We start from the raw sequence: 17,992 nt of genomic DNA, 5'->3' as shown, positions 1-17,992 counted from the left end.
AGTAGACGCAGCCTTGTTGACCACTGCCCTCTGGTGGCCGAAATGAACATTGATTGGCTATAGTTTACTGAAAGTTGCTACTGCTGTCACTTCGCGGAACGAATGAGTCGTATTCATTCATCTTTCCATGCACAAAGAGAATATTCCTGGTCAATTGTGACCCTTTCCAAGAATATCCTCAAAGTTGTCCAACAAATTATAGTGGACAGAGCCTTTCAATGTTCGACTCGATTTTTCAGACAAACGGGATTATGCATTCTTGTGTTTTACACTACTCGATTTTGGACAAAAACAAATGTTATGTCCCATTTATGATTTTCACTACTGCCAGTTTCTGCATGAACCTGTGCAAAAGAAAAGGACAGTTCTCTGGGCTCTTGTGGCGTCACTGAACACGTTAACCAGTATCCCATAAAATGAGTATATCTTGGGCTTTTCTGTATACTTTAAAGTACAAACCAAGAGTACTTCTGTGAAGATCATAAAACATAGTATTTAAAAAGTACACAGGCTCTGTAGAAAACAGGTTTACTTATACTATGCTTGAATAAAATATTTTTTGCTAAGGGACACATTCTCACCATAAGTCCCACTATTCCCTTTAATTGAACAAATGTTGATGAATCTAAAATTCATTTAGGCAGATACGGGTCAAATTTGGCCCAGAACAGCCACAGCATACAATAGTAGGCCAGAACAAAAGAATGGAATTTTTAAATATTTTCATTTGAGATTCAAAATACGAGATTGCCATTGGTGTTTTTATTTATTTATTTATTTAAAAGTACTTTAATCGCCCATTTAGTCCAAAATCCAAACAATAAATTAAATTTGCCATCAGAAAGCTATGTAAAAATAATGCATTAAACCGTGACATTTTGGGTGCAAAGACAAAACAAAACAGAACATCTGAATTCGTGTTTAGTGTGAACAAATATGAACTTTGCATTTGTGCGCGTGTTGCGTCTCTAACCAAACCACATAGAGACATGAATATTAAAACAGTTGAACAAACCAACACCATTAATAATACTACATTGATATCTTAGATATGTAAAAAATGCCCACATACATCCAATTTTAGCAGCGCATGCTGCCAAATGAGGGGAAAATAGATTCGCAATCACGCATCTAAATCTATAAATAGCTTAGGTGTTGCAAAAGGACGTTTGCGGCATAGAAGCAGCAGTGACAACTCTCCCGAGGCACAGACAGAAAATACATGATTCAAAACACAGTTTAAAAAGGCATCTTAGCCTTTGCTACAGGGAGCCATCAGTCGCGGCTGTCCCTCGAGGCGGGGTCACGACAAACCCTTTGGACGCGTCGATAAACAGCGAGCAGGACAACCATGCGCTCACAACGAGCACAAGTAGCGTACCTTCAATTCTACATGGAAACTAATCGCATCGAATTTCTATACCTGTGCCCAATTGGGGCCATCTTGCACCTGGGGGCGGGGCTTGCCGTGTCATCGAAGTAGGCGTGCCAAGGCGGACTTAGGCTGGACTCACTGAGGGAGGGGTTTTTAGTCTGTAATGGGATTCGGCTGCTGCCACCGCTGCCCGGCGACCGCAAAGTAAGCGCGTCCCTGATGGTCGGGCTGAGACTGGCGGTGGAGTCTAGTTGGTGCCGTGACGGTGAAGTAATGCTCCCCAAACTCTGAACTCTGGAGTGCCCCAGGCCTGCGGGGAAAGATGTTTTTTTTCATTTCATGAGGGAAATTAAATTGGAACGTAAACAGAATTATACTAGCAATCGAGACAAAGTAAATATAGATATCAAACAGAGAGTACTACACGTGTGTATTGTGAAATATATGCAACCATAAAAGAAGCACACAAAGCTTCGAACTTGATCCAAATGTCAGAGGAGCTGAAAACTCACAAGGCGACTGCAGGCGAGTCGAGCAGCGTGGAGAATCAAAGCTCGAGCTAGTACGTAGTAAAGAAGCGATGGGAACGCTGTGAGCCCGGGAAATGTTGGGCAAGCTGCTCTGCATCCCTCCTGAAATGCGCGAAAAGTCAACTTCTCACCCAAAACATATTTCGTCATTTCATCCATTTATTGCATGCAGCAAGAGTGACATCACTGGCCAGGAAAACAAACTTGTTAAAACTTTAACATGCACCACTCACAAAAAGAATGAACCTAAAACGCACCGTAAAATTTACACATTAATTTAATTGGACCTTCTATAAACTTCTAAATGCATATCTCCAACTGTGCCATGTGGTTTTTTTTTGCCCAAAGACATCCATCCAAGCCATTATCCAGGCCGCACATTCTTTACCCTAGAATGGCCTGATGTTATTTATTTGTGGAGTTCTGCATGGTTCTTTTCTGATCCCACTGTAGAATGGAATGATTGTTTTTTTCCAAAACAAGTCCAATTGCACAAGTCCAGCTGTCTTCGGGCAGTAGGCGGAGCCAGAATCGAACCCTGCATCTCTGAAATTTGAGGTTAACGTGCTAGCCAGTCACCCACTGTGCCGCCCCCAAGGACATCCAGAAGGTCAAAATAAAAAATAAACTATAAAGGCTAGAGTGCATTTAAGCCACATACACCCAAAAACTTATTGTGAGTCGCGCAATCGACCACTGAAGCCAATTCTAATTGTTAAGAAGCAACTCTCTCAAAATCGTCTTTCTTGCTGAGACGTGAAGGTCACAGCCAAAACGCCGTTCGGGAATGATGTCTTCAGGCACTACAAAAATCTCCTTTAACACTTCCCAGCACTCGCGGCCGGATGAATCTAATCCCATCAAACTGGGATCGGAAGCGCGCTGCAGACGGCGCTTTAAGCGCACTTCAAGAGGCTTTGAAAGTTCTTATTTAACGGGAGGGCCGTGAGAGCGGGTCACTCAGCGGCCACAATTGCTCACCTGCTCCTGGTCTGAAAGGCATTCGCAATCGGCCTGCGGAGGGGTGCGCTGGTGCGCAGGGATGTATGGACAGGAAGCTGCTGCTTTGCCAGTCTCGGGCGCTGGATAAGGTGCGGGCGCGCGGCAGTGGGCGGTATTGGCGCTCCGGCGGCGCACGGCCGCAGTCTTCGCCGCCCGCCCCGTCTTCCTCCTCCGGGTCGGGGTGGGCGCTGAGCGGGAGGGTGACGCTCTGGCTGCGGCGGGTGGCCAGGGCGATTGAAGTGTTGGCGAATTCCTGCCTGAGTTCTGCGTAAGCGAGTCATGAGGAATGGCATGGCCAACACAAATGCACGCACACACGAGGAGGTAGGAGGAAGTGACGGACAGGATGTAGATGTCGTAAGTCACTCTCAAGATTTCGGAGAAATTTTGTTTAATCATCTTGTTGGAGAACCGAAAGTTATGCAACATGTGCTGACGTGCATTCAAAGCATTAGAGAAGCTCAAATGAGGTTCTTGTGCATTTTTGGCCCATCTTGAAAATCTTTCAAAAAGGTCGACTTTCTGTGAGAAAAGTATTTTCAAGTCATAAGTCACACGTTTTCTAGCAAGTCCAGTCCTCCTCAAGGGGGCGGTCCCACCCCCTATGCAATTTATTTATTTATTTTTTTTGCTATACAAAAGTGTAATTGCACATCCACAACAGTAGGTGGCAGTAGCATTCTCATCTCATCAAAATGTTTTCCGGAAGTAGCTTTAAAGTGTTTTTTTTTTTTTGTTGTTTTTTTTTTTTTTTAAGTGTAGTGAGCATGCGCACGGTGGTAAAAACTTGGAAAAATATTTTGTAGGGATAAAAAGAAAGATTAAGTCAGTCTAAAAAAAACAAAACAATGTTCATAAAGTTATTCTATGTTTCAAATTAATCTATATCGCTTTCTTTCACGTTAATAAGGCTACAATGTTCCAGAGGTGCACATAAAGCAATTTTATAGACAAATGATACAATTTACATCTGCAACTGAGAGATGAAATATTTTCTTTTTCGAAGCGGCACGCAACAGAAAATAATTGAGAAGCGCTGACCAAGTCCCAAGTTCCTGCGGTAAAAGTCAAGTCGAGTCTAAAATGGCTGACTTAAGTCTGACTTGAGTCAAGTCATGCGAGGCGACCTCCCACCCCCCGACACACACACATGCATTCACACACAAAAATCACCTGGTGGGGTTAATGAAGCTAAAATAGCGATGAGCTCTGAGGTCTGCAGTTAGCAGGGACGGAGGAGACATCACAACATGAAAGTCATCAACCCCGCAAAGAAAACAAAAATGGAAAGGGTGAGTTTGGACCTACTTTCCTCCTGCAGCCGCGCAATCACTTGCACATCAGTCAGATCTCGCAGTTTGTAGCCATGAGGGACCAAGTCATCATCGTCCAGCCCACGAGAGATGACGTCACAGTCCACATGTGGCCGAGGGCTACGGCGCCGATGGCTGCTTCCTGGCAACCAGTGGTGGGATGTTTTAAAAAAAATTTTTTTTTTTTAAATTGGGAGAACCTCTTCAGCGATTTGTCAAGTTCTCGCTTCTCAACATGAGCGCTATAGAAGTTAATGAAAAGATTCGGTATTGTCGCAATTCATTCTTATTTTTGTACTGAAGTGCATTTCAGTCTTTTTTATTTATTTATTTATTTAACTCATGTACCAAATCGGAACTTTTACCCAACTTTTTTTTTTTAGCCACCAAAAAAAGCAGAGGCTCGCGGCTCTGTCGGTGCGCAAAGTGAAAAGGCGGGCTTACCACGGGTCAGATGAGGGATGAAGGTGGGAGTCCTTGCCCTCCCACTGGGACTCTGAGAGTGAGGCCGGGAGGACGCTAAGGGAGGAAGAATACAAGAAGGAATCGTTTTTAGAAAACAAGTTGAGAAATTCCATTTTGTTTTTTTTACAAAGCATAATTTTCGTTGGTGTGTGACTTCTTTGTGCGTACCGTGCATCTCAGGCGACAGGGGACTGGAGCAAATGGTTCTGGATGTGCCGATGGGGGACACAACAGCAACTCTATTTACAGGTGGTGAGGTGGAGGTGGGCCGGGGGCCGGACATTAATTTACGCCAACAGGAAGCTGATGTTGAAATGAAAGGTCATCTTCAGAGTGACATCTCAAAGGAGTTGAAAGAGAGGAGACATAAATAGTCCAGTGATTGTCTAAAGTGGAATAGCTCCCTCTAGTGGCAAAAAAATATAAATAAAAGAATCACGGCTGGAGTTTAGTTTAACTTTTAAGTTCAATACATAGACTAAAATACATTAAAAAATAGGGTAGATTTTACACAAGTTTTGTGCAACACATAATTCAATCAAGATTTTTTTTTAATTCCTGTAATTAAGCGCAGTGTCAAATTGTGGATAATGTAACAGATGCTAGTCGTACTTTATTAACTATGCTTAAAGAATAAACCCTATCGCGTTTTGGATTAACACTTAGACGTACTGCCGTAGTATACGTTAATATTGGTGGTAGATGGAGAGCCAAGAATTTCTTTGGCGATTCTTGGTGTAAAAAGTGAACGAACCACTTGAATAGACTATAGATGTGACAAACGCGTCTTTGAAAGCAGTCGTGCAGCTCATACGCACCGCCTGTCACTGGCGTCCTGATTAAACAGAACACCATTGTCTCAAAAAAAAAAAAAGAAAAAAAAAATCCGGTTATGCCCGGAAAGTCAGCGGACAGCACACGACAAGCTGGCCGTCAGTGGGAGCCAGCGTTGCAAAGGTGTGGAAAATTATTGAAAATTGAGGGTAATTCAATGCAAAGGTATCATATATTCAATTACAAATAAACATTGTGTTTTGTGACATGTGGATCGACGCGAAATAGTTAGCTCTCCTTGCCCACTTTTTTGGAGCATTTCTGTAACGCCGTTGTTTACCCCACTTCAATCAAGCGGCGGCAAAAAAAATGCTGGTTTATTCCCTTAAACTGTCATGAATTTCTGTAAATTCCAAAGCAAGGTTTTCAATGTGGAAAACGTTTTGCAAACGGTTTGTATGAACACATTGACCAAGCTCATCTCACACCTGACTCTAGTTGGAGGCGCATGGCACGCTTCGCTGGCTTCCATTCGGGAGCGTCCAGAACGTGTCGGCACCATTGAAAGGGTGTGAGAGAATTCTCAAGGTTCTTGCTGGTTTTGGGCGGCGTGTACAACCTGGCGAAGACGCACAGAAAGACTGTTAACATGTTTTAATGGCAACATAGTTGGAGTAGCTTGGACCACTCTGGACAATCAAAAGTTATGCGTTTGGCTTGTTTGTTTCATACAAAACAACTTTATCGATATAGTGCATTTCACAAACGCTCGAGCTGCAACAAAGCACTCTACGAATGGTGTCATGTGAATTGGAACACAAATTAAAACACAAACACAGTAGACAGCAGAAAAATAGCAGAACAGCGACCGCCTCAAATTGAGTCGAAAGCCAAAAGGATAAAGTGTCTTCAAAAGAGTTTTAAACACAAAGTCAGAAAAATCTGGACTAATCCATATAATTAAAAAAAAAAAGTGGCTACACCAGTTCATAATGCACTTTTTTTTTTCAAACAGAACAGCATTTTTTTTAAATGTTCTGCTAGTCAACATGGGATGACCTTTAAAGCTCACGCTGGGGAAAAAATAGTAATATTGTCACATTTATAGCTTTAATATTTACAAAAGAAATGTGGATTTGAATCACTTTTTACACATTTACATATTAGAGACATTTAATAGTTAAATCTCAACCTTTAATGTTGAAACCAAAATGTTAAAGATTAAATCTAAACGTGGATTCTAAAATCTACATCTGAACAACACATTTCAAACAGCACCTTAATAGACAGAGCCAACAAAAACTTAGAGTAAACGAATCTTTTTCGAAACGAAGCAGAATTCGATCGTTTCCCACCTGATGATCTCTGATGACACAGCCCAAGACCAACTTTCTGGCCATCATTGCACAGCACAAAACGTCAAACGCAATCAACCTCAAATGAAGAATTAAAGCTGCAGGGACAGTTTGGATTCTGTTGTCCGCGACCCCAGTTAGCGTTATGTCATTCCAAACTTACAAAGACGAACTCGTGGAAAGAACTTGCATGGAATCCAATCAACAACATGGGAGACACTCACCACGTTTCATGATCAGAGAATCCGATCATCACGTCGAAGTCCAAAACGTCCACCTTTTCCAGATGACACGGAGGCGGCGTGCTGGGGTTGTGAGCCCAAACCCGAACCCGGGTGGGAAGCGTCTGCTTGCTGTGAAGCTCCAAACTGATGATGAGATCCCGCAGCCTCCGAAACTGCACCTCGCCGTTGGCAAGGTTCTTCTTGAGGTCCAAGTCGGCGCGGTTCGAAACAAAAGCCTCCATTGGGTCGTCCACGTGCGACGACGAGACAACCGTGAATGAGGTCCACGCACTTGTTGGCACTTCTCATCAATTGAAGATTTGCACAACCTCCGCCCACTTTAAGCGCCACCCGGCCGCCTCTTCAGAGCAACTGCCACTATATGTAATAAGAATAATTCAGATTTTATAAATGTGTTACTTTAATGTCAACCATATTGACTGCACCTTCTTCGATCAGCAATAACAGCATAACTCCACTTTTGTTTGTCGTGACTGCCATAAAAAGCACATTAGGTCTCGGTTTGTCGCCATCTAGTGGCTACAGTACATCGTTGCAAACGCTTTAAATTAGGTCTCAATAAACCCCACATACAGCAAAAAGGGTGACATTTCCCACCCTCTCTGAATGTTTTGTATTTATGTTAAGAAAACGTTTCGTGTGATTTATCTGAAGATCAGATTGTGATTTATGTTCCGATCTGTACAGAAAAAAAATCAGGTTATTCCGGAGTAGTCACATACATTTTCTTGCAACTGTCTAAATGTAAAGTTTGAGGAAGTTATACAACAGCAAATAAACACATTGAGCGGCCAAAACCTGATTATTGCAATAAAGTCACTTAATTGTATGCAGAACCAGGCATGCAATTTAGAGCTTTTAAAAACCTGTTGGCAGCGCAAGGGACACACTGCTGCAGAATATAAACAACACAGAGATTAAGTCACAGCAACATGAGAACTCACAAACCTTTTTTTCCCTCTGTGATATGAACAGTAATTAAGAGTAAAGGCCAATGTTGCGTTTCAAAAATAAAATGATGAGCAGTTCTGGAAGTTTATTCATATATTAATGAATAAAATACAACTTGTTCACTCCTTTCTAGCCAGGTGGCTAAGTACCAAATGTCATGTTTTGGCATCAATGATCAAGTTTTCTGAATCAGTTCCATTTATAGAGTAAGAGGAAATTATTTCACAAGTTCTTTTGGGATCATCCTCAACGTTTCTTCCAGGTAAATTTCTTCCTGGCACCTTCCTGACCTGGCTTCTTCCTCTCCCTCACTCTGGGATCAGGAGTCAGAAGACCAGCTGGCAAACAAAGAAAATAAGAACTCCAACAATTGTAGTTCAAATTGTAATTTGGCAAAAAAAAAACTGCCCGGCATCCTCACCTTGCCTCATGATCTCCACTTCTCTCTCGGCGAGAAAGCTGCACAGGGCCTGGGAGATGGCGAGTCGCAGCGCCCCCGCCTGGCTAGAGCGCCCACCACCGCTCACGCTGCTCTCCACGTCAAAGCGTCCCAGCATGCCCATGAACTGCAGCGGGAACATTAGCTGCTCTCTGTGCACACACACACACACACACACACACACACACACACCACCAAGAAATGACAAACGTGAAGACGACGCAACACAATCAACCACAATGACGTAACATTTCCAGAATGCTTAAATTCCTGGTGTATTCCCACAATCATATCCTCGTCGACTCCCATAATCAGCTCCCAACTTTGAAAATTCAGAGAAATTTTGCGTCCCTTGCAACGTGGTTGAGTGATTCCGCTTGCCACCACATATTCGAATTAAAGTCTGACTCAGCGGGAGCAAGAGAATGCGAGCGTGTGAGGCTGCTGACACGGACGGACTCTCTCAACTGTGTAATTCATTCGCAACAAGGAGATAAAGACACAGCGTGTGGTGAGAGCAGAAACTGCAGAAAAAAATAAATAAATAAACGGCACTCGCCAACCTGTCTTGGAACACGTTGAAGTATTGAGTGTAGTTTAGCCCGTTGATGGTGACACTTCCAGAGCCGCCATCTCTCAGAACCACCGAGGCGTTTGAGGACTTTCTTCGTCCTGAGAGTCAACACACGGGGCAAAGACCGTGACACTTGTTCACATGATCAGAGGAATGACACCAACAAATATTGATCAGGATCAAAGTCTGCATCTACCTTGTGAGGTGCTAAAAGCCAAGCCCTTTTCATCGTTCTCCAGAGCTGGGATGGTCTGCTTCCTGGACTGAGCCTCGAGTTGCTGGCGGTAACGGAGGACAAACTGCTCCTCCATGTTGCAATACGGCAGAGACAGCAGCCGCTCCATTAGCTGGAGGAAGCGAGTGTACTGAAATGGAAAACACCAGCGGGGCATCATAGATGAGCTTTGGCATGTTGTGTTCTGATGACACATTTAATATCCGGCGCCCAACCACTGGATAGGGTTTAAAAAAAAAAACAACTTATTACTCGCTGAAAAATTCACCCATTCAACTGTTTTTGTTCTCAGGGAAAAGTAATAAAAAAATTAACTTTGGGTCTATTTTGTGGTCATTTGCTGTTGTTAGTTTGAGTTAATAAATCGTGTTTGTGATGTCCTGCTGGGTTTTTGAACGCCCCATGAGCAGCAGTCAAAGCCTCGACCGACGTCTCTCCCCAACAGACCGTGAAGTCGACTTTTCCATCACATTTGGCCTCCAGTCCCGAACATCAATTTCACCGGTCAACAAATTCTCATTCAAAGTTTGCCGTCTCTCTCATTGTATTTTTGATGCTGATTCAATAAAATGTCTGAACTTTGTTCTAATACATCAGATATTGTCATTATTTGTTTTTTTAATTTTGACCAAGAAAAGTTATGTAACCATGCATTGTAATTTAGAGCAATGACGTTTAAAAAAAAAACAAAAAAAACGTAGCTGAACCTAAGCCTTTACTCATAAAGATGACATTCTTTTTATGTAATTATTATTATGAAAATATGGCAGGCCAGATTCACAATGAAAAAAACAAAAATGAATTGAGAAAAGCTGACTTGATTAAAAACGCCGTGAAAATGTGTTGCTGTTTAAGGCGTGAACGCAGTGTGCCCCGAATATTGACTACAGGCCGATGGATGAAATTGCCGTTCGTGTGGAATCGCTTACATCATGGATAGAAATGGGCTCGACCAGCAACTCCTCCAGCTCCTCCTTCAGGAGCCACCTGCTTGTGCCCAGGCGGCTAATGAAAGGTAGACAGTGCTTTTAGATTCATGACAACGTGCGTCCTCAGGCCTCCCTCCCAAAAAGATTTGAGCACCCACATCCCCTTGACGTCCGGGGAGAAGAGTCCTTTGGCGCGCAGACGATCCTGATGCCTCTCGATGTTGACGATTTTACTCTGTGTGTCCTGAAAACATGCAGTAACAAAAACACACGCTGTGTCAACACGATGGAACGGAGCGAGAAGAAAACAAATACACAAATTATAAACGAATATGATGTACAAGGCAATTTGCAGCATTTCGTTTTGGTGTTAATATTCATGGCGCAGTTCTTTTTAATTATTTTTTTTTTTTTACATAATTTCCCCCCTTTTTCAACCAATGAATATTGTGTTGAAATATCGGTTATCAGCTTAAATGATTCCGAATATTTGGCATCCGTATCGGCCCTGAAAAAAGTATATCGGTCGATCGCTAATTTATGGAAACATCCTTCCAGGCGACAACAAGTATATTTTAAAGAGCGTCATGCTGTCAATGTGTTATTGTACAACAAAAACTCAGAAATTGTGCGATGCTGAGCGTCCACTGGTGACTTATTCCAAACTCACGTGCATCAAGGTGTAGTAAGCCTGTTTTCCCGTGTAAAACAGGAAGTGGAACGGTCGGCCGTCCGCCCCCCATTGGATAGCTGCCAGAAGACAAAAGGCAACATTAGCGCCAGAGACCACCCGAGAAAAATAAATAAATTCTAACATAAACGTGACGTACCTCGCTGCTTTGGGAAGATTTCCTCCGGATGCTGACGAGGAAACGACAACGTGCAGAGATGAGATTTTTAAAAGATGAACCTTCATGCATGAACAACCACAATATGTCCAGTCACTGTCTTTACCTTCATGAGGGGCCTCGCCTTCTTTTCAAACAAGCCAGAAGGGAAGAGGTAGGCGATGCTCCTCTGCAGCGAGAAAAAAAAAAAAAAAAGAAATTTAGAAGAAAATGAAAATGGCAGGTGATGACAATGACGATGACGACAGCTGAGGTCATGGGCAGCAGATGGTGTTCAGCGTACGGGGGCCGGAGCCACAAGCCACCCACCGGTTCACGGAAAGGTGAGCGTGTTGTGCGGCGACGCTGACAGCGAGCAGAACTCGGCCAATATGTCCAACAATTCCCCCAAAGTTCAGCATGTGTGCATGCGTGATCACGAAGCGTCCAACAGATGCTCTTCTCTGCTTTTTTTTTTGGGCGACGTGGATGAGCAAACAGGTGGCGTGCAGGCGGCACGTTGACATTTCAGAAAGAACGGCTCACAGGGGCGCGTGTGTGCTCGACAAAGCAAAAAGAGGTCGACAAAGGCGAGAGGTAGTCGGGTTGAAAAGTGGCAAAAGGCAACGACGCAGATGAAGTCGCACTCCTCCGCAATAATGCAGCCATGCTCGAGAGAGCGCAACCTGAACAATTGAGAGGCGCCACGTGGCATGGGAGTTTCGGACCACACAAATGACAACTAAAAAGAGCGGCAATCTTTCGCGGTCACACCTGAAGACGCGGGACACATTGCTTCTTTGGACCATGAAAATGTGAACATCAACTTTCTAATTTTGAAGAGAACCCAGTGGTTCTCAACTGTTGTCCCCCAGGAACTTGCACCTTCCTTTTGTGGCTTACCCAAGTTTGTACGCTCAATGTGAAAACATGGAATGCCAGTAGTACTGTTCTGAAAAAAATCGAAATACTATATATAATATAATATAATATACTATAATATAATATAACATAACATAATATAATATAATAATTAATTAATTGCATAATATATATATGATATAATAATCATGGGATTTTTTTACTCGCTGTCTGTGACACCACCCAAAAAGGTCCTCGACCCGCTTTTGGGTTGCGACCCACAAGTTGAGAATAACAAGATAAATAAACGATCCGTGTGGGTTGGAAAATCTTAAAAATATTTCATTCTCAATACTGCTATTCCTGTGTTTTAATGAGCCGCAAAATGCTAATTTGAACTCGCAAACTACCAAGCGAAACCGTTTTATTCCAGCCTTGGAGTACTTTTTGAAGCGACACTTTGTGTTAAAAGTTGGACAACCGCTCACCAAAATAATAAATGCCCCCACCCCTCCCCAAATGAAAGCTCAAATGTGCCCCAAAGCTTCAATTCTTACATCTACATCCTCTTGAGTGAAATTCTCAGGGTCCTCTCCCATCATATTGGCCAGGTGCCGCTTGCCAATTTTGAATTCCTCCACCTGCTGCTCGATGAACTCCATGGTGAACTTTTCGGGGCCTGCAGCAGCCAGGTTCTTCCTGTGCATGACGGAACTTGTACATATCTGTCTCCTGAATACCTAGAGGATGGGAAGAAAGCAGCAATGCTCTGAGGTTTAGTTTTACAATGTTCTGTCAAAAATATTGAATTGGCACATTCTTGCTCTTGTCCCCTTCAGCCCGTGTAAATTGAGAAGCGATTGACACTTTTGATTTTGTGGAGGTGATGTACTGATGTTATTTTTACATGCAAACATATTATATAAGTGCCAATGTTAAAGTCAATCGAGTGTCCCTTTGTATGGAGTCATGAGGCCATGTTGACGGTTGCCCCTCCTGAGCTATTCAAAATCAGCACGCCACTATGTGACATGATTTTAACTTACCACGAGTTGCAAGGTTGATGCGGAAGATCATCATTCATATTTAATTTTCTTTCACAATAAAACACGAAATGCATACGAGAAATGCCCAGTAAGAGTGATGACATTATCTCCTATTATTTAAATCACGAGTCAATAATTTTGTTCAATCGACTACATAATTCTCTTAAAACAGAAAAGCATTATTTCCCTACAGCGTAATGCATCATGGGATACATTTGATTTACAAGTGAGCGACGTGTTGTTCAGTACTTTTCGTCTTCGAGGTGCATTGCGGAAGCCGAGCATCACTAGGCATTACAACTTGTGTTTGCGACACATTTATGCTGCACATGGAGAGATTTCAAACTCGGCAACTGTGTGAAAGTAGTTCAAATAGCAACAAGATGTTTGGTCAAGGGCATCACCGTTCGAATCTTGATTCAGTCTGTTTAAATTTGCCAAAATGGGAAAATATTCATTGAAACAAAATCGGACTCACCTGTGATGAGACTGTGTGTACACTTGAACAGGATGACCCACATTTTGTGAGAAAATAAGCAAGTGTCCGCGTACACGGCGCCGCCATGATGGCTAGCTGCAATGACGTCACAGCGGAAGTAGTCATGTCCGTTCCGCAAACGCGTTACGCCAACGTGAAGTGCCTACAAGACAGCCACGTTGGTGGGGGCAACGTTCCAATCGAAGGCAATGCATGCAGATGAAAAATTAGGAATGACTTTCTCACTTCTCTACGCATTTTCACAAGGTCTACTTTAATGTCAACGCCAACATGTGCGCTATTATATTACTGAATAATTTGCTCAAGTAACAAAAACAAACACATTTTTTTCCGACCAAAGTAGCCCTAAATTGTATTTATTTTATTCTTTAGGTCCAGACGCCAGATGTGGCATTCAACATCCTTTAAAATTCACCATATACAGCATGTGTTTATCTACGACAAAATAGACGAGTAGGTAGAAAAGTGTTGAAGATGTTATCAAAATAGCAGTGTTTGAACACTACATGTAATTACATCCTTACAAAAACAGAACAAGTAATGCATTGTAAATTGGATAATAACAGGCACATGATGGCATGCAGACCATAATAGAAAACTGCCACAAATGACAAATGAAGTTAATCAAACATGAAAATTATATATAGCAACAAAACATTTGTTAACCATAGAGTCATGATGCACAAAGGCCACTTCAATATCACGACTTTTGAAATTGTTGCGCTCTCCAGTCCACATTAGAGCATGACAGCTATTTTTAAAAAAAGATGTTAATTGTAATACAAAGCAAACCAGCCACAAAACACAATCTGTTCCTATTTTACTCAAATAAATTCCAGCCATCATCCTTGCCCGTCTTGCAAAGGGTAAAACATGACGACCTCCTCACGTCTTAACCACGAGAAATCACATTGGGACGGAATGTTCCATTTTGCGCTGCTCTGATACCGCGACTGACTATGGCGTCCAAATGTTTGCTTGCATGGTACAGAGCGCTGTGTCCACAGATCAATGTTGTGTGTCTTCACTTAGATTACTTTGATAGAGTTGGAACAGGAACACTGGAAGATTAATCAAAGTGAAGGGGCACTGACTCCAGGCCGGTGCCAGTCGATTTGGCCGTGTGGTTCAATTGCCTCAAGGAGGCCTGTCGTCGGTTGGATGATAAACAGTGTTTGCCCCCTTCCTTCGCCACGAGCGTCATCCTGCCCACCAAGAAAAATTGTTTCGACCCGCGTTCTCTAATTCACAGTAGGGGTGCGGTTTGGGACATTAATCATCCCTCCTCATCTGACAGAAGAGTTGTCATGGGTGGACTGGAAAAGGAGATCTTCAAATTTCACTTTTTTTTTTTTTCTTTGGATGACAAGATAGCACTTGTTAATAATGACCGGCGAAGGCAGTGCACTGCTGTGGAAAATAAAATCACGCCGAGTGCATGTGAGGCTTATTGATGGCACCCGTCCAAGACTTGCAGCTGATTTCCACATGGAAAGGCGGGACTCCACAATAGGCCACACTGACCCCCTTCTCTATTAAATTGAGTGGCACCCTCTTAATTGTGTGCCTAAAACAGCAATGGAACATATCACAATGGAGGATATCACACTGTGGAGCTCAGCCAAGTGCTCCTTCCCCCCACTTCGCCGAGGATGGAGGCTTTAATATTGGCAAGCTGAGGCTTTGCTCCCGTCATCATTTCCATGCTGCTTTACGCTGATTCCCTAATATCCTTAGCGCCTTGCGTAGGGATAAGCCCATCATGCTGAAACATGACTATAAACCGTTCACGGCTCTAAAGAATCCATTATGGTTCCTCCACAAACATGGAGACTCAAATGGCCACTTTGCTCATGCTCATTTATTTAGCCTCGGTGCTGCGGCGCAGGGGATTCACCACCCTGCCAGACAGCCATTCTGTATTCAATTACAAGTGGTCATTTATACCACGAATCACTTAGCAGACATCTTGAACACACTTAGCTATGCATACATTTTAGCGCTCAACAGAAGGACGGTACAAAGTTAAAGGCACGCTTGATTGACGTTAACATTGGCACTTATATAAAAGGTTTGCACGTAAAAATGACATCAGTACGAGAATGCCCCCACCAAAAAGCTTCTGTAGTGATTTATTTTATTTTTTTTTGTGATGAGATTTACGACAAATTGCCACGCCCCCTTTTGGAGCTCGGCTTACTATTTATTTTTTTCTGCTTTCGGCGTCTGCATCATAGCAAGGAGGCAAGGGAGGTAATATTGTCCGAATTGTCAGTTGTGTCGTCTAAAACGACGGCTGATCGCCACCAAAAAAATGCAAATGCACATGACTACTCTTGTCCACTTGCGCCTGTGAAAGTAGAAAAGCGTTCTACACAAAAGTTTGCGTGAGCTCATGTGATCACCTCCACAAGATCAAAAATACAAGAATGTGCACACAAACCCCGACTGGTTATATTTCGGACATACCTAGGGATGTCCGCAGGGATTTTCACGCCAATTCATTACCGTTTTGGGATATTATAAGCAATGAAAGGACAATGATTGCCCATAAAGAGTTTGTAATCCGTCCCTTTAAAGACTCAAGTGAAACGTGGAGAGAGCGGAGGGGGGCGGAGCCACATTCCTCATAAAAAGTAGGCGTTATTTCCTAATTTCCCCCAAAATTAATGGATAAAAAAAGAAAATTAAAACTAATGTCAGTTTCTGTAAGATAAGCTGCTGAGGATCACATTGACTTCAAGTAACTTTATGTAATCAGTTTTGTGTATTTCTAATCATGTTTCTATAGACTATAGACTTGTGTCAGTAATGATTGCACACACACACACACACACACACTTACATTTTTGCTTTAGGCTTTCATTGTCAGTAACTTTCCAGTCTTCTGATGATTAGTTTAGCCTAAAACAAACCACTATTGTCAGTTGTCAGTTAACCACCTGTTTCCAGGAGTCAAACTCGAATAAAAGAGGAAGTGGCGGGATAGAGAGACCAGAGAGAGAAGTGAGCAAGGCTGAACTAAGCAAAACGCTTTGTCTTCTCTGCTGCATCTCTCTCTCCCGTTCGCGACCGGTCAGAACGAAAACCATGCCTGATTTATTTCTGATTTTCAGCCAGCTTCAGTCAATTATTTCAGTCTAAAAAAGGCGTCAGGGCATTTAAACCTGACAGTTTCATGCTTAAAAAAATATTTAAACTGAGTTTGTTAGTAAAAAAAAATGGTCCATCCTGATAATCTAAGAGATCACTAAAAGACGTGGAGGCGTGGCTCCGATAGCTGAAGGTGCACGCGTGAACATAGCACAAAAATGCGGCATCCGCTAAAATGCATATAGAATAGAATAGAAATAGAATAGAATAGAAATCCCTTTATTGTCATTGTACTCAAGTGTGCAACGAGATTAGAGGGCTCCCCTCTCCAGTGCAATACAACAACAATACAGACAAATATATAAATTAGATAAATAAAGAAGACAGTGCAATGGAATTCAGTACTGAATAGGGCATATAGAAACACATCACAATGCTGTTTTGCGAGGTTAGGGTGGTCTCGTGTGTGTGTGAGAGTTCAGAATGGAGATGGCTCTCGGAAAGAAACTGTTTCTCAGTCTATTGGTCCTTGATTTGATGCATCTGTAGCGCCTGCCAGAGGGCAACAGGTCGAACAGGTGTGAGTTTGGGTGGGTATTGTCATTGACGATGTTTATTTATATATATTTATTTATATTATATTATATATATATATTTGCTTGCACACACTGTGGCTGAGATATCAAAATCATTATCATCCAACAACTCTTGCCCGGACTCACACGGCAATGACATTAATGCGCAGATTACAGAGCGGAAATTAAATTGCCATCAGTAATGGATAAAGACATTTTATTGAGATGCGTAAACTGCCAGCAATGACCTGTAGGAATCAGCCCTCATCAATATCGCGATAATTACAAAGCACTTCTGGCAGCGCGTGAAATGAACTGCGCGTGCAACAGATTGGGCGGTGGCCATACATGTCTGCAGGTATTAGAGCGCCTTCTCCTCACAGGGCCTCCATGGGGGCAAGAGCTGCCTGAGCGGACCGGGTCGCTTGCTCCTGCTCAGCCCCGTTTGGGTCTGCTGTATCTGCAGCTAATTGCATTTGACAGTTTGGAATAAAAAGTGAGCAAACATAAAGAGACAGTTGGTTTTTTTTCTCTTCTGGAAAATTGTTGGGAAATACATGACAATCCAAAAGGATTGGAATAGGGAGGTCAATTCTTTTCAATTTGACAAAATGAGACAGGAAATCAAAAGGTTTAGATTTTCTTTTTTGATTTGATTTCAAGGTTTTTTTCCATGGATGGACAATTTCAGTGGCGGGCCGTGCATTTCAGTGAAGTCCGACTTAGTCCGACTTGCATAAATCCCCTCATATTACCGTCATTTATGACACCACAGCTGGAGAAATAATACAGGAAGACACTTACACACTACTGAGTGAGTGTTGGATGGCAGAGCTTCTCTTGAAAATGGCCTTGCAAGTGTATCTGCAATTAAATCCACACTTTTCCCTTCTTTGGCTATTGT

At 42.6% G+C, this 17,992-nt stretch overlaps 2 protein-coding genes across 6 annotated transcripts; both read right to left on the bottom strand.

Annotated features, from left to right (window-relative positions):
• Window positions 1-753: 753 nt before the first annotated feature.
• LOC148339434 (SLAIN motif-containing protein 1-like) lies at window positions 754-7,934 on the bottom strand. Of its 3 annotated transcripts, XM_088291677.1 has the most exons (9): window positions 7,039-7,934; window positions 5,948-6,078; window positions 4,854-4,988; window positions 4,665-4,739; window positions 4,216-4,362; window positions 4,081-4,123; window positions 2,887-3,171; window positions 1,888-2,007; window positions 1,536-1,685 (listed from the first exon to the last, which is right to left on the bottom strand). In XM_088291677.1, the coding sequence occupies exons 1-8, from the start codon at window positions 7,278-7,280 to the stop codon at window positions 1,935-1,937; spliced, it is 1,131 nt and encodes a 376-aa protein (XP_088147803.1). In that variant the 5' UTR covers window positions 7,281-7,934; the 3' UTR covers window positions 1,536-1,685; window positions 1,888-1,934. The 3 variants fall into 3 exon arrangements, with proteins under 3 accessions (XP_088147802.1, XP_088147803.1, XP_088147804.1); XM_088291676.1 differs by lacking the exon at window positions 4,081-4,123 and having other exon boundaries at window positions 754-1,685; XM_088291678.1 differs by lacking the exons at window positions 1,536-1,685; window positions 1,888-2,007 and having other exon boundaries at window positions 2,883-3,171.
• Window positions 7,935-8,080: 146 nt separating this feature from the next.
• mrps9 (mitochondrial ribosomal protein S9) lies at window positions 8,081-16,280 on the bottom strand. Of its 3 annotated transcripts, none has more exons than XM_088291681.1 (12): window positions 16,266-16,280; window positions 13,400-13,562; window positions 12,433-12,615; window positions 11,142-11,204; window positions 11,018-11,048; window positions 10,858-10,937; window positions 10,346-10,431; window positions 10,188-10,263; window positions 9,220-9,388; window positions 9,013-9,121; window positions 8,432-8,601; window positions 8,081-8,348 (listed from the first exon to the last, which is right to left on the bottom strand). In XM_088291681.1, exons 2-12 carry the CDS (start codon window positions 13,523-13,525, stop codon window positions 8,257-8,259), a joined length of 1,185 nt encoding a protein of 394 aa, XP_088147807.1. In that variant the 5' UTR covers window positions 13,526-13,562; window positions 16,266-16,280; the 3' UTR covers window positions 8,081-8,256. The 3 variants fall into 3 exon arrangements, with proteins under 3 accessions (XP_088147807.1, XP_088147806.1, XP_088147808.1); XM_088291680.1 differs by lacking the exon at window positions 16,266-16,280 and adding an exon at window positions 15,890-16,028; XM_088291682.1 differs by lacking the exons at window positions 13,400-13,562; window positions 16,266-16,280 and adding an exon at window positions 15,890-16,024.
• Between the last annotated feature and the right edge of the window lie 1,712 nt (window positions 16,281-17,992).

Source organism: Idiotropiscis lumnitzeri, chromosome 3 (genome assembly GCF_059441095.1).
Source record: "Idiotropiscis lumnitzeri isolate Australia: NSW breed Sydney's pygmy pipehorse chromosome 3, RoL_Ilum_1.0, whole genome shotgun sequence".
Classification (NCBI taxonomy): Eukaryota; Metazoa; Chordata; class Actinopteri; order Syngnathiformes; family Syngnathidae; genus Idiotropiscis; species Idiotropiscis lumnitzeri.
The sequence above is the reverse complement of the archived record's forward strand: the minus strand, read 5'-3'. Positions and strand labels throughout refer to the sequence as shown.

What these genes read in the sequence shown, in the direction of transcription:
- LOC148339434 (XM_088291676.1), bottom strand. Translation starts at nt 7,280, where the DNA reads ATGGAGGCTTTTGTTTCGAACCGCGCCGACTTGGACCTCAAGAAGAAC. An exon ending in CCTGTCGCCTGAGATGCACG is followed by an intron (nt 4,740 to 4,853) that starts GTACGCACAAAG and finishes TTCCTCCCTTAG; the next exon opens with CGTCCTCCCGGCCTCACTCT. An exon ending in GCCTTTCAGACCAGGAGCAG is followed by an intron (nt 2,008 to 2,886) that starts GTGAGCAATTGT and finishes CGCGCATTTCAG; the next exon opens with GAGGGATGCAGAGCAGCTTG.
- mrps9 (XM_088291681.1), bottom strand. Translation starts at nt 13,525, where the DNA reads ATGACTACTTCCGCTGTGACGTCATTGCAGCTAGCCATCATGGCGGCG. An exon ending in AGGCGAGGCCCCTCATGAAG is followed by an intron (nt 11,049 to 11,141) that starts GTAAAGACAGTG and finishes TTTCCTCGTCAG; the next exon opens with CATCCGGAGGAAATCTTCCC. An exon ending in TTCAACGTGTTCCAAGACAG is followed by an intron (nt 8,602 to 9,012) that starts GTTGGCGAGTGC and finishes GTGTGTGCACAG; the next exon opens with AGAGCAGCTAATGTTCCCGC.